The sequence below is a fragment of the Phoenix dactylifera genome, chromosome 16 (genome assembly GCF_051530095.1).
Source record: "Phoenix dactylifera cultivar Ajwa chromosome 16, Ajwa_hap1_PhDact_Kaust_v1.1, whole genome shotgun sequence".
Classification (NCBI taxonomy): Eukaryota; Viridiplantae; Streptophyta; class Magnoliopsida; order Arecales; family Arecaceae; genus Phoenix; species Phoenix dactylifera.
In genome coordinates, this window is record NC_143205.1 from 15,680,489 (window position 1) to 15,693,562 (window position 13,074).

General features: G+C 37.7%; 1 protein-coding gene across 2 annotated transcripts; it reads left to right on the forward strand.

Moving 5' to 3' along the window:
• Nucleotides 1-2,682: 2,682 nt before the first annotated feature.
• LOC103706435 (pyruvate kinase isozyme G, chloroplastic-like) lies at nt 2,683-12,735 on the forward strand. 2 transcript variants are annotated; one of them, XM_039114893.3, is made up of 13 exons: nt 2,683-3,018; nt 4,031-4,303; nt 7,144-7,309; nt 7,876-8,010; nt 8,129-8,239; nt 8,375-8,463; nt 8,980-9,042; nt 10,760-10,935; nt 11,493-11,595; nt 11,801-11,976; nt 12,157-12,265; nt 12,354-12,481; nt 12,602-12,735. In XM_039114893.3, exons 1-12 carry the CDS (start codon nt 2,788-2,790, stop codon nt 12,465-12,467), a joined length of 1,746 nt encoding a protein of 581 aa, XP_038970821.3. In that variant the 5' UTR covers nt 2,683-2,787; the 3' UTR covers nt 12,468-12,481; nt 12,602-12,735. The 2 variants fall into 2 exon arrangements, with proteins under 2 accessions (XP_038970821.3, XP_026660178.4); XM_026804377.4 differs by having other exon boundaries at nt 12,354-12,735.
• The last annotated feature ends 339 nt before the right edge of the window (nt 12,736-13,074 follow it).

A 13,074-nucleotide genomic window follows, 5' to 3' on the forward strand; every position in this document is an offset into this window, starting at 1 on the left:
TAGCATATATTTGTCTGCATTTTGATGTATTCATCTACTCCCTTGGGATTAGAAGAAGCTGTCCCCATAGCTTCTTGATGGAGATGGAGATGGGGGTCATTGAGGTAATTGCAACCATGTATGTATATATGTATGTACATACATATATGTGTGTGTGTGTATATATATATGTATATATATGTGTGTGTGTATATATGTATATATATGTGTGTGTGTATATATATGTATAAGTATATATACTTGTATATATATATATATATATATATATATATATATATATATATATATATATATATATATATGTATGTATATAAATAATGTATTTTCATTATATTTCAAACTAGCTAGTAATTTAATAGAAGAATCTAGTTGAAAAAAAATTCATTAAAATAATGTCAGAAAAACCATCCTGTGGGATAATTTTGATGAAACATTGGTGATATGGATATGGAATGAATCGAACCCAAACAAATATTTTCATAAACATTTATCGTTAAATATTTATGAATCCCACCTGATATCTTTTCAGAATAAACGCATATCATACGAGCTGGTACATTAGGAGCTGTCCCATAAAAGCATAAAGCAATCCATCAAGCATATTCTTCATGCATAACGTATTAACGTGGCATGCATGCGAACGCTTCCGAAACCATGCACCGGAAACGACATGAACTAAGCTGCATCCAGTTTTGAAGCGCCCACATATAAAATTTCTGCGGGCATTTCCAGATGGCGACATCCCAGCTGCTGGTCCTCCACGAGATTCAAGAGAGCCGTTGGATCCTTCCCTCTTCCTTCTGGGCACGTGGAGTGCGTGTTCCGCGCCCACTGGTATATTTTAGATCGGTGTAGATCTTCCAGATTATCATGCCAAGCTCCACCTGTCGTACGGCTGAGATTTCACCACGAGGCAAGAAGAGGAGTGGCAGTATCTCCTAACCCCAACTATACCGCAGTCGTTCCGTTAAAACGGACCTCAGTTATCCCGCCATTCAACGTCATAGCGCTTGTAGCGGTCGTTATTGAACAGCTCGGTCCCAACTTTGGGTTGTTGCCATTTTTTTGGGGGAAGAGGGATGGAAAAGTAATTTCCCGTTTTTTTTTTATAGCTCGATTCAACAAAAGACAAAGTTGTAATGAGTCGGAATCTCATTCAAAAGAATTAGCTAAAAAATATTATTTAGATTTAATAATTTTATATATTTATTCAAAATCTATTCATTGTATAACTGATATGGGACTAAACATATATCCTCACAAATCTTTATGTACTCTTTCTATTTAAGCTCGAGTATCCTCATAAAAAAAAAAGAGGATAGAAAGCCAATTATAAATATCATAATTCTAATCATAAGTATCATAATTAATTCGTGATCAACTTCAATTCTCTATGGGATATAGCCAGATCCGCTCTAATATTATTTATAACGAATTAGGACCTCATCCAACAAACTAGTTGATGGTGTTATTTAAATTTATTGGTCCTGCATAAGTACGTACTCAAATTATACCAAATGCATCACCAATATAAGATTAAATACATATCCGCTTGACTCCAAATTCAATCACAAATATTATGATCAACCCATAGTCAACCTTAATAGATGCATGATGCAGTCTCTTAGTCCATAAGAGCATAGATTGGGTCTAGTTTGATATTATTTGTATCCAGGACATCATCCAAAAGGATCGGTTAGAAGTTATTACTTAAATTCCTTAGACTTGTATATATATATATATGTGCGCGTGTGCGCGCGCGCGCTATATCTAAGATCTACCCAATATATAACCAATATGGGATTGAATGTATGCCTGCACAGGTCCTCGCAAAAAGTCGAGCTTAAACAAATTTCAAAGCTCACTCTTAAGCAAAGCCAACCTTAAAATTAGATCTTATTTACATAGAGTGGAGGAGCTTGGCCTAGTTCGACTAAAGTTTGGCTCGAAGCTTAAAGTTCCAGCAAGTTTTGTTGATCTTGGCTCAAATTCGATTGGAGCTTAAGCAGGTTTTCTATAATCGAGTCAAACTCGAGCACGTAATTAATTCCGATTCTCTCGCTTGCATATGTAATGCTCACTTATCCTGTTGGTAAAATCCTAATTTAGGATTAAATCTCATCTTTAGGAAGATTGAGGGTTCAGGACAATTGAAAAAGAGATGTTAGGTACGTAGTGCATTACCTATGGCATTTCTATAAAAAAATACTTATCAAAAAAATTTGAAAATATAATTAGATATAATAGTTATAAGGGCTAAAAGCTGAGGGATGTTTTTCATCCAATTCACTCAAAAGAAAAAAAAAGACTTCTATAGTACGCTGTATGCAATCAAAGCTGATATAGTGATTATTTATCTAAATTTTTATTATCAAATAAAAATAACAAATCTATTGTGGAGTGCTATTTTTCTCATATTATATAAATAATAACTAAAAATCTTAATAAAAATGAATAAATGGATATAAATAAAATAATAGCAGGCAACATACGTTTGTGCACATGGAAAATTATACTTAACTCGATGTTCAGACTATTTCTTGTATATTAAATCTTTTACCTTACAGCTTTCTGACATATCTATGTTAATGAATGTAATATATAACGTGGTGGATTTCTTCGCAATCCATGTAACAGTCATTATAACGGACGTTATAACGGTTAGTTGTTTTAAACCACGTTCCCGAAGCTTCCGGCGTGTGAGCGGACCCGGATCGTAATTCGCGGCAACCGCCCCCGCCTTTAAAACCCAAACAACCAAACCACCCCGGATCAACTCGCACGAACATGGCGATGAGCGCAATGGAAACCGGCGGGCTCGCGACGTGCATCACTCCGTCGAGATCGGATCATGCCTCTCTGGCCTCCTCGCGGCAACTCGGCGGTTCTTCTCCCGCGCCCAGGAGGAGATTCCGGCCGGCAATGGGTCCCCAGCGGGGCGCCGCCATGGGGTCCATGAGGGCCAGCGAGACTGGCGGCAAGGCGGAACTCGGAGAGAACAATGCCCCCGGGAACACGGTGAGCCGTTATTGGTCGTGGTTCCATGAGTTCTTGAACAGAATGTTCTTTTTCTATTCTGAAGAAACCGAAAAAGGAATTCTTTATTTGGGATATAGTGTCCAAGATTCAATCTTTGATGCATGGTATACAGTTCTTTGATAAATATGGTCATCAATTATTGAATATAAAATGTTACATTGATAAAGGATCTGGTATTCATTAGTCATTATTATATACGGTGCCATTAAGCTATGATGATCTTGTTTTTTTTGCCAGCACAAGCAGGAAATCTATCCATTTTGAAGCATTGTCCTAGTCTAAGTCATTGGGAAAAGAATGATTTTTCCTTCAGAGAAGAAATATCAATGGTTTTAATTTGAAGCAAATATAAAGACATTTTTCTTTCTTTTCCCTTTTTCTTTTTGTGGTTTTGGGGGGGGGGGGGGGGTGCGGTTTGAAGTTTTGGTGATAGTATGATTTGCTTCTCTTGACCAGGAAATCAGTAGTATCTGTAGAGAATTCCATTGAGGATTTAGAAATATAGTTTTTTTTTTTCTGTTTTTGATCTTTTTTTCTTTTTCCTGCATGGGCATGCCATGGCATGTAACAATCTTGAAAACTAATCTATTTATCTGATTCGGGTACCTAACTGCAAACAGATCATACATTTGATTGAAAGTGGAGCACCTAAATTGACCCTTCATACAGACATCAAACCATGAACTTAGCATTTGCCTATCTCAAGTTAAAAAAAAAAAAAACAAGAAGAAGAAAGGAGTCAATGCTTGTAAGAAAACATCAGCGTCTGCTATTTGCTTAGTCATGGTTCAATTGAGTTTTGTGGGTCATGTTTCTCTACAGGCCATTGTCTTTGTTTCTAATACCATGTTCCTCATTCCTTTGGGAAAATATCTGGGTTGACAAAATTGTTTTACAAATGAATCAATTTTGATGGTGCTTATGCTTTCATTCTTTGTCAGCATTTTCTGTCTCTAGCTAATAAAATAAAATTTTAAACCTGATTGATCAGGGACACTTGACCTACTCTCTTGGGCTTCAGCCTAGCAACTACAAGTTTGGGGTTGCTCCAAATTCTTTAAGGAAAACGAAAATAGTTTGCACAATTGGTCCGTCCACGAATACACGTGAAATGATATGGAAACTAGCAGAAGCAGGAATGAATGTAGCACGGCTAAATATGTCCCATGGAGACCATGCATCGCACCAGAAAATTATTGACTTGGTCAAGCAATATAATGCTCAGTCAAAGGACAATGTTATTGCCATAATGTTGGACACTAAGGTATGTTTTCTGCAAACAAGCATCTTGTAATCATTTGATGCTACATTTCTGGGATGTTCCTCTTCAGGTGAATTATGTTATTGATATGGTTTGCTGACATGCTTGGCTGAATTCTACCAAGTTGGATATTTGGGATGCATGTGGTTTCTGTCAATTTGGTTATATTATCTCTTGCTATTTTAATATAGCTATGATGATGGATCAGTAAAATTGCTCATTTTTATAATCTTCATAAAACTTAAAGATTGCCACCTTGACTCCTTCTACCGCTAAAGCAGCAGAACCTGCTTTCTAGCATAAATTGCAATATCATATTTATCTTTGATTTGATGATTCCAGCCTCCAACTAGCCTTCTTGCGGTCATATGGAGACTATTCAGGACATGAGAGAATGTTAACTGAACTTTTTCTTACAATCAAGCCTTATCCAACTGACACATGGATGCCTTAGTGGATCAAAGTATGATTAGCATAAGTTTGAGTATCTTCTATAATTGGCTTTCATCCTGGTGCTGACCTTCTAAACTTTCATGGAGTTTCTGGCAAAGGCTCCTTCAGCAACGAGATAGACCTGGCACAAGAGGTGGAATACAGTTGGTGGGTAGGGAGACCTACCTCTATGATTATGTAGCTTTGGCTGATGCAACTAGGGCATTATCGAATGCAAAAGGTAGTGGTACAACATATGGAGCATGCAAGCTAACTTTTATAAGGGTGGCTTTGCTGTCCTGAAATCCAGAATTCAGCATTTCTAAGCTTAAAACTTGGTACAGGAAGCAGGAGACTTGGGAATTTAGCAAACCATAGTTGCCGGATGTCTGCATATGGTGCATAATCTGCTATTTGCTATATAATCAGCATGCTGAAAGCATATACCACTAATAATGGCTCTGTTTGAGTGTTAAAACCAACCAATTAAGCCCCATAAGTTGCCCCTTCTTTCATGAACAACATTCTAAAATTTCCCTGTAGTTTTAATGAGTCTAGACAAAGAGGGAGGAAAGCAAGTTTTGATAGAGATAAATGCTATCATTTTTTATACATAAAGTGTATTTTAAAGAGCCCATGTGACTAGAATACACTGCAATCCACTTTAAATGAACATTAGTACATTTAAATCTTTTTACAGTATACACTTATTGCTTTTTGGGGTCTCAGGAAGTTTGATCTATTACATGTGGCATGGCAGCAGGGGCGGCCCAATACATCTGGGGGCCCAAGGCGAATTCAGTAAATGGGGCCTCTTTTTTTTAAATAATAATTTTTTTAATAAATATAAAATACTTAAAAAAATGTTATGGAAATAGATTGCTGTCAAGTACACTATTTCAACAAAAATGCATGAATCTAATAAAGGTCGACAAAAAGCCTCTTCAGTTTAATATAATTCTTGAATGAAAATATTAAAAAAAAATACTTAAAAAAAAAAAAAAGGGCCATAGAACTGTTCTTGGCAATACTGTTTACCATGTGAAGCGAGAGCAAAATAGGAAAAAGGCCATCCCATGGCGCTTCACGGTCAAAAAATTTATCCAAGAGAAAATAGGGTCATTATGGAAAATTCACTCCATCTAATTAATAAAAGTCCCATCCCACCATCTTCCCTTCAAGTGAGTACCCAAGCAGCCCCTGCAACATCACGGAACAGCAGCCATTCAACCCCCCCTCCCTCCTTCTCTTTCTCTACCCTCCTTTTCTTTTGCTAAAGACCATCTCCCCCTTCAAGTGAGCACCGAAGCTGCAACTGCAACATCACGGCACAGCAGCCATTCAACCCCCTCCCTCCTTTTCTCTCTCTACCACCCAAGAGGGGAGAAGAAACCGAGAGGAGAAAATTAAAAGAATCTCCACCCTCCAAGAAGTCCATCTCCAATCCCCCTATCTTTCTTCCTGATGGCCCAGCTGGATCAGGAGTAATGTGAGGGAAGGAAAACCAAGACCAAAACCAAAAAAGAGAAGGGATGAAAGATAAGAGTGGCTTCAGGTGTGTATGAAGCCAACCAAATCCCTCCTCTCTCTCTCTCTCTCTCTCTCTCTCTCTCTCCACCCAAAACAAAACTACTGTCCCCAACTTCCCCGATTGCCCTCTGCAGGCCAGGAAACCCTCCACCTCCCTTCCATCAAGGGGGAAGACTCGTAGCCAGCTTCTGCTCCCGGAGGCCTTCCCTTGGCCCGGGGCCTTAGGCGACCGCCTCAGTCGCCTAGGGCTCGGGCCGGCCCTGCATGGCAGTGCCTAAGCTTAATGCTGAAAAACTATATCAATTGCTAGAATGACAAGCAAAGTTTATGAGTATTCATATATTCTCGCCAAAATATGAAACATAATTTGTAGATAACACTTCTACATCATGTCATGCCTCTGTAGGAAAAAATTGTGCTGATTTGTTTGCCAGTTTGTGCTGTAACTTTTGAAAATTTTCTGAAGTACTATGTTTCTTCTTACAAAAGCATCTGCCCATGTTAAAGAGGCCATTGATTTGAGCCTCCTAGGTGTGAGAGAAAGAATATCTTTGATGTTGGATCATGGAAGGTTACTGGCAATTTTTTGTGATTCATACTTCTTGTTGTTAGTTGCTTCCAATATTCCTCAACTAGCTGTGGATTTGTCTTAATCAAGAAAAAAGGCCAAGCTTTCCATCCACTTTAAAATTCAGAATGTGGCTACACTTAAATCAAAATTTATATTGTTACTCTGTTTCCTAATTCATGCTTTAGAATGATAAATATCATCAATTTTAGTTTTGTCATTATATATATATATATTTAAAAGTCTTGTTTCTCATTTCTTCATGAAACAATTATATGACTTATACATTTGGTGAAAAATATGTTTGTTGTAGGGCCCTGAGGTAAGGAGTGGGGATGTTCCCCAGCCTATAGTACTTAGGGAGGGCCAGGAGTTCAACTTCACTATCAAAAGAGGAGTCAGTTCCAAAGACACAGTTAGTGTAAATTATGATGATTTTGTGAATGATGTGGAAGTTGGCGATATTCTCTTGGTTGATGGTGAGTGCACATAGAATAATGTATGATATTTGATTCATGTCTACATGTTTAAAATTTAAAAGCTATTCTAGGAATATACTTACTGGTGGCAGTGCAGACTCTGAAAAACTGGCCCATGTTTCCCTTGGTTTTCTTTTTTCGTTTTCTTTGTTTTTTTTTATTGTTAAAAATCTTTGAGACTTGATCTCTTCTCTCGTTACAATAATAAACTATTTTATTTGACAAACCGATACCAATTTCTATGATTTTGGATTTGTGGGGTAATCCACATCGGATAAGTGATTCATGGTGCTGGATTGCATACTTGTGTTTTTCTTGGATTACTTGGGTTTGACTTCTAGGAAAGCTGTTTTCAGTCATATAATTCCATCATCAATCTTTAGGACTAAAATGGCTTTAGCTTTGTGCAACAATAATCCATGAACACATGAAAGAAGTGAACTGTTAACATGATATTTTTGCTACCAAATTTATAACACATTCCGGTGTCTTGGTATCAAGTTCACTATGTAATATCACGTAATTTTCATAATTATAATGGCTTACCTTGTCGTTGTGGTTATTAGGGGGGATGATGTCACTAGTGGTGAGGTCAAAAACAACAGATACGGTCAAATGCGAAGTCCTTGATGGTGGAGAGCTGAAATCAAGGCGGCACTTAAATGTACGTGGCAAAAGTGCGACCCTACCATCTATAACAGGTTACTCCTTTCTCTTTTGCTAAGAGTTGATATTCTGTTCCTGTTGAAAATTTGGAGATGTCATTAGAAAGAAATATAATTTAAATAAATCTGAATATTGTTTCCTGATATTCTGTAGAGAAAGACTGGGAAGATATTAAATTCGGGGTGGAGAACAAAGTTGATTTCTATGCTGTTTCATTTGTAAAAGATGCTAAAGTGGTCCATGAATTGAAAGACTATCTCCAAAGTAACATTATGACTCAATACCTACAAGTTATTTTTACTTTTCTTTCTTTTTGAAAACCTCATTTCGCTACCTCTTTTGAAGTTGTTCAAGGCTATGGCATCATCTTCCTTTTCCCCCCTTCTTTCTCTTTTCAAGGTTGCAATGCAGATATACATGTGATTGTCAAAATAGAAAGTGCAGATGCAGTACCAAATCTCCAGTCCATTATATCTGCATCCGATGGGGTGAGTCATTTTGTGCTTAATTAGAGTGGACTGTGGTTATGATAAAATACAGATATGCCACCACAGTACATAACACTATGTATATAATGAGCATTAGTCTTTGTTTAGTTTATTAAAATTCCACAGTTTTATTTTCTTTGATCTTGTTCCGTAAAGTATGCACCAATCTAGTTTGTCCAACATTCTTTAAATGAACTGATATACATGGAACATTTGCAAGCATGATCTAGTACTAGATGATTGCTTAATTTCCTGTGATTTTATTTTTTCAAAAAAAAAGTTGTTCAATAGAAGGTTACAGCCTTGTGCTTGACAGAGAGATGTCCCAGGTCAGGTCCAATATATGTGGGACCTTTTGTGTCTGTATGTCTCTCTAGTTCCTGTGATATAATGAATCCTTGTTCCATTATTGATATCGACAATTTACTACTTTAAATGCTCAACATTATACTTGGTTGATTTAATCTTGTTCTTTTGGTGGATGGTCATGACCACTTTTCTTAAAAATATTTTTAGGCTATGGTGGCTCGTGGAGACCTTGGAGCTGAGCTTCCAGTTGAAGAAGTTCCTTTGCTGCAGGTTAATTATTAGCTCTGAATGCTTAATTAATTTCGTATGTATCTTCAATTCCTATGATTAGTTGGTTCTTTCACCATTTATTTTTCCACTTAATCAACTGCTCAGTTTCTCTTAGTGCGTCGAATTTGAAGATGTGAAGCCTTCTTTTGTTCTCAAGAGTTCTACTAGCATCAGTTATTAGTTTAATATCAGCTCTCTTCATTTTTATCCTTAAAGATGGAGTTCTGAATTGGTGCTATCGATATGGAGATAGGTTAAGCATCGGGAAGGTTGCCTTGGGTGACTATGACTAATCGGAAAAGGTGAAACAAAAACAAAAAATGCTAATAAAATGAGCATTTTAAAACAATTAGGATGCATCACTGTTCTGCCAAACTGAGATATTTTGATGATTTTACATATTGTTTGATATCGGAAGCTACAAATTAATCATTGATTGTGCTGGAAAAATCGATATGATTCCTAAAGGGAAGGGTTCAACTCACCATATATGGTGACTGCAACCCATGAGGGAATGGTGTAATTGGAGGCCCTAGTAACATCCAACGGGCCCTTGTGTATCATGCTTGCTCTCACAGAGGGGAGGTTGGACACATGAAAGCCGTTGGATCTCAAGAGCACCAACTACTCCATGGTGCAGATGCCATAAGCAGGGACCTGAATCGATTCCTTCCTAAATTAATGGAATTGGAATTTTCCCTTTCAAGAATAATTTTCCAAGTTCATAACATCTCACGTTATTTCCATATTTAACTTTCTGCCACTAACACCCAAACACCTACTTAAAACTCTGATTTATACAAATCAAAAAAATGATTTCTCTAGGACCTCAGGTGTATGGATTTTTGTCCTCGCCTTGTAACGATTCACAGAGCATCGTAATTCTTAGTATGAGATATAAACCTGATTGGATTTTTCTATCAGTCAAATTGATTCTTCTGAGACTTACTCTCTGTTTGGTACAAAGGATAGGTTGGAGGAAGGATGGATGAGGCAACAAAACGTGAATACTGTTCTACAGTCTTAGATTTCTCTGTGGTAACTATTTCTAAAAGCCAAAGCTCAGAATACTGAATATGACATTTCAACAACAAAATGTGACAATGACAAGCAATATAACTATGAGCTTGTCGCATCTCTTATTCACCACCATCCTATTTTTCCTGGGTGACACATGCCTCAGTATAAATATGCTATTTCAAGGTCATGAAAATCTGACGCCTCCTGTGATGTAGCTTAACTTTCAGACCTGTTGAAATTGCCAGTCAAGGGAGATTGTTTCTGTTTAACGATGCATATTCTTCAGCATGTTGAAGTGATGGAAGCTTTTTGATATTCCATGGCAAGGTTCGTTGTCTCGTTATGGAACCCATACAGGTACAATGCTAGTATAGTGTCAAACGCCTAATACAGGTTGATTTGGCATACCGAGACTTGCACATCCCCCATACTGAGTCTTGTTTCGTTACTGGTATGGTACGGTATGCCCGGTATGGCTGGTACATACTGGTATGCGAACCATGTTCTAAAGGAAGGATAATAAGAACATATTTATGGCTGCAGCTGTTCCTTTTCTGATTCCAATGTAGCACAGATTCCTTGTTCCAGTTGTTTGGTTTAGGGCCATGCTCCATGCCTTTTCCATTCATTGAGTTGGCAAAATTAACAACTGGTGTGTGCTATGATTTTAAGATAAAATAAATTACTTATTAAACAGGAGGAGATCATTAGAAGATGCAGTAGCATGGAGAAGCCAGTAATTGTAGCAACAAATATGTTGGAAAGCATGATTGATCATCCAACTCCAACCAGGGCAGAAGTTTCTGACATAGCAATTGCAGTCCAAGAAGGTGCAGATGGCATCATGTTATCTGGTGAAACTGCTCATGGGAAGTAGGTTCTCTCTCTCTCTCTCTCTCTCTCTCTCTCTCTCTCTCTTTATTAGGGTTCTTTTCCCCGAGTCTTTGCTCAATAAGAAAAAGGTCTTAACAAAAGTTACCTTGGAATTTAATTATGGTTAGTTTAACACTGTTTAAAAAATGGTGGCTTTGCTATTATTATCAGTCACTAGTCACTGCTGGAAATGTTCATCCAAGGTCCGCCATATTGGCACCGGTCGGCGTACCGGTGGTGGCCCGGACCGGTACGTACCGGTCTCATACCGGTCCCATATCGATTCTCCAACAATAAGCTACCAGTACCGGATTCCACGCTGATCCGGTACCGGTCTCAGGCCGGACCGGTACGGACCGGTATGGCAGACCATGATTCATCTATTTGTATATGTTGTAGGAGGCTAAGTTCTAAATCTTGAAGGAAAGGGGTTTACATATCTGAGCTTAAGAATTGAATTTCTTATTTTCCATTAGCTGAACATTTTAATCTTTTGATTGACAGTTGGTGCTCCATTTTCCTTTTTCCAGTAATAGTCACATGATTTTTCCGTTTAGGTTTCCACTGAAAGCTGTTAAGGTGATGCACACTGTAGCATTGAAGACCGAATCAACTCTATCAAGCAGCATTAGTCATTCAGTTCTTTCTACTGCTACCCAGGTATTCATAGTTTAGACAGAGGAGAAAGACCCTTTTCTTTTTCTTTTATGCTTTATTAGCTGTTTGAGTTGGTCTTAGGTAGCCTGGAAGTTTTATCAATGATTACGAAACCTGTAACTATAAAACAGGAAAAAAAAAAAATTCCCAGAGTGCTGCTATGTATTGTTTTCACATTCGTGCATCTCTCCCTTTCCCTTTCATGAAGGCTATTTATGGTGCGGACTGCTCTCAGAGTCGCATGAGTGCAATGTTTGCATCCCATGCAACCGCGATGTCAAACAACCTTGGGACACCTATCATCGTCTTCACCAGAACTGGTTCCATGGCAATTCGTCTGAGCCACTACCGGCCTTCTTCTACTATTTTCGCATTTACAAATGAGTAAGCTCTTTCTCTATTGCAGCAACTAATTCTAAGTTGTGAAAGTAAAATGATGTATATCGGATTTGCCTGATATCACGCATATTGATCTCGTATGACTATGTCAGAGAAAAAGGCAATTGTTGCTCGTATGTCCATGTTAGTTGTTTCATGTTAACAAAATGGAAACATGCTTGACAGAGAAAGGGTTAAACAGAGGCTGGCCCTTTATCATGGGGTGCGTCCTATATATATGCAATTCTCAGACGATGCAGAAGAGACATTCTCTAGAGCAATATCATGTTTGCTGGTACGTGTAAATGCTCATCTTCTATTGCTTTGCTTTGTTAGTTCCTTGGTATAACAAGCATTTCTAACTTTGATTTTCAATAAAACAGAGAGGGAATTTTCTGAAGGAGGGAGAGTATGCCACTCTGGTTCAGAGTGGAACCCATTCAATATGGCGGCAAGAATCTACGCATCAAATTCAAGTCCGTAAGGTCCAAGGCTGATATGTTTAACTGGAGTAGGCAATTCTTTGGCTCAATTTTGTTCTTTTTTTGTTTTTTTTGGTTTGCGTTCAATTTTGTTCTTTAATAACTACTGTTTGAATGTACATTTACTTGCTTGATGTACTTATTAACAGCCATTGCTTGAGTTGCTCATCATCCCCGAGTGTTGCATGAGGCATCGGTTACTGCCGAAGGAGCCTTCTTTGTTTATTTAAACTAGCTTTTATGGTATTTGTTTTTCATAAATATGAAGATTTTCTTTTGCTAAGCATGCCATTCTTTTCTTTTCTTCAAAAAAGAACAAAACAGAATACTCAATGTGATCTGTCCTTCCATAGTTCAGGTATATTAACATCTACAAGGTAATGATGTTAATGCATGTGTTCCTATATGTTTCAAATGTGTGGAGAGCTTGGATGATTATAATTTTTATCTATCTTACAATATATGTTGCATGAGTGCAGAATGTATAGATAGCAACACATATTCCACTTGAAGGATTCAAACCCAAGTCCCCTGTATAACCATCAAGAGACTTTTTTCTAGCTCAGAGGCAAGATACAAGCAAAGTAGTGAGATCAAGGGGGCACAAATCCACTGTTTCACG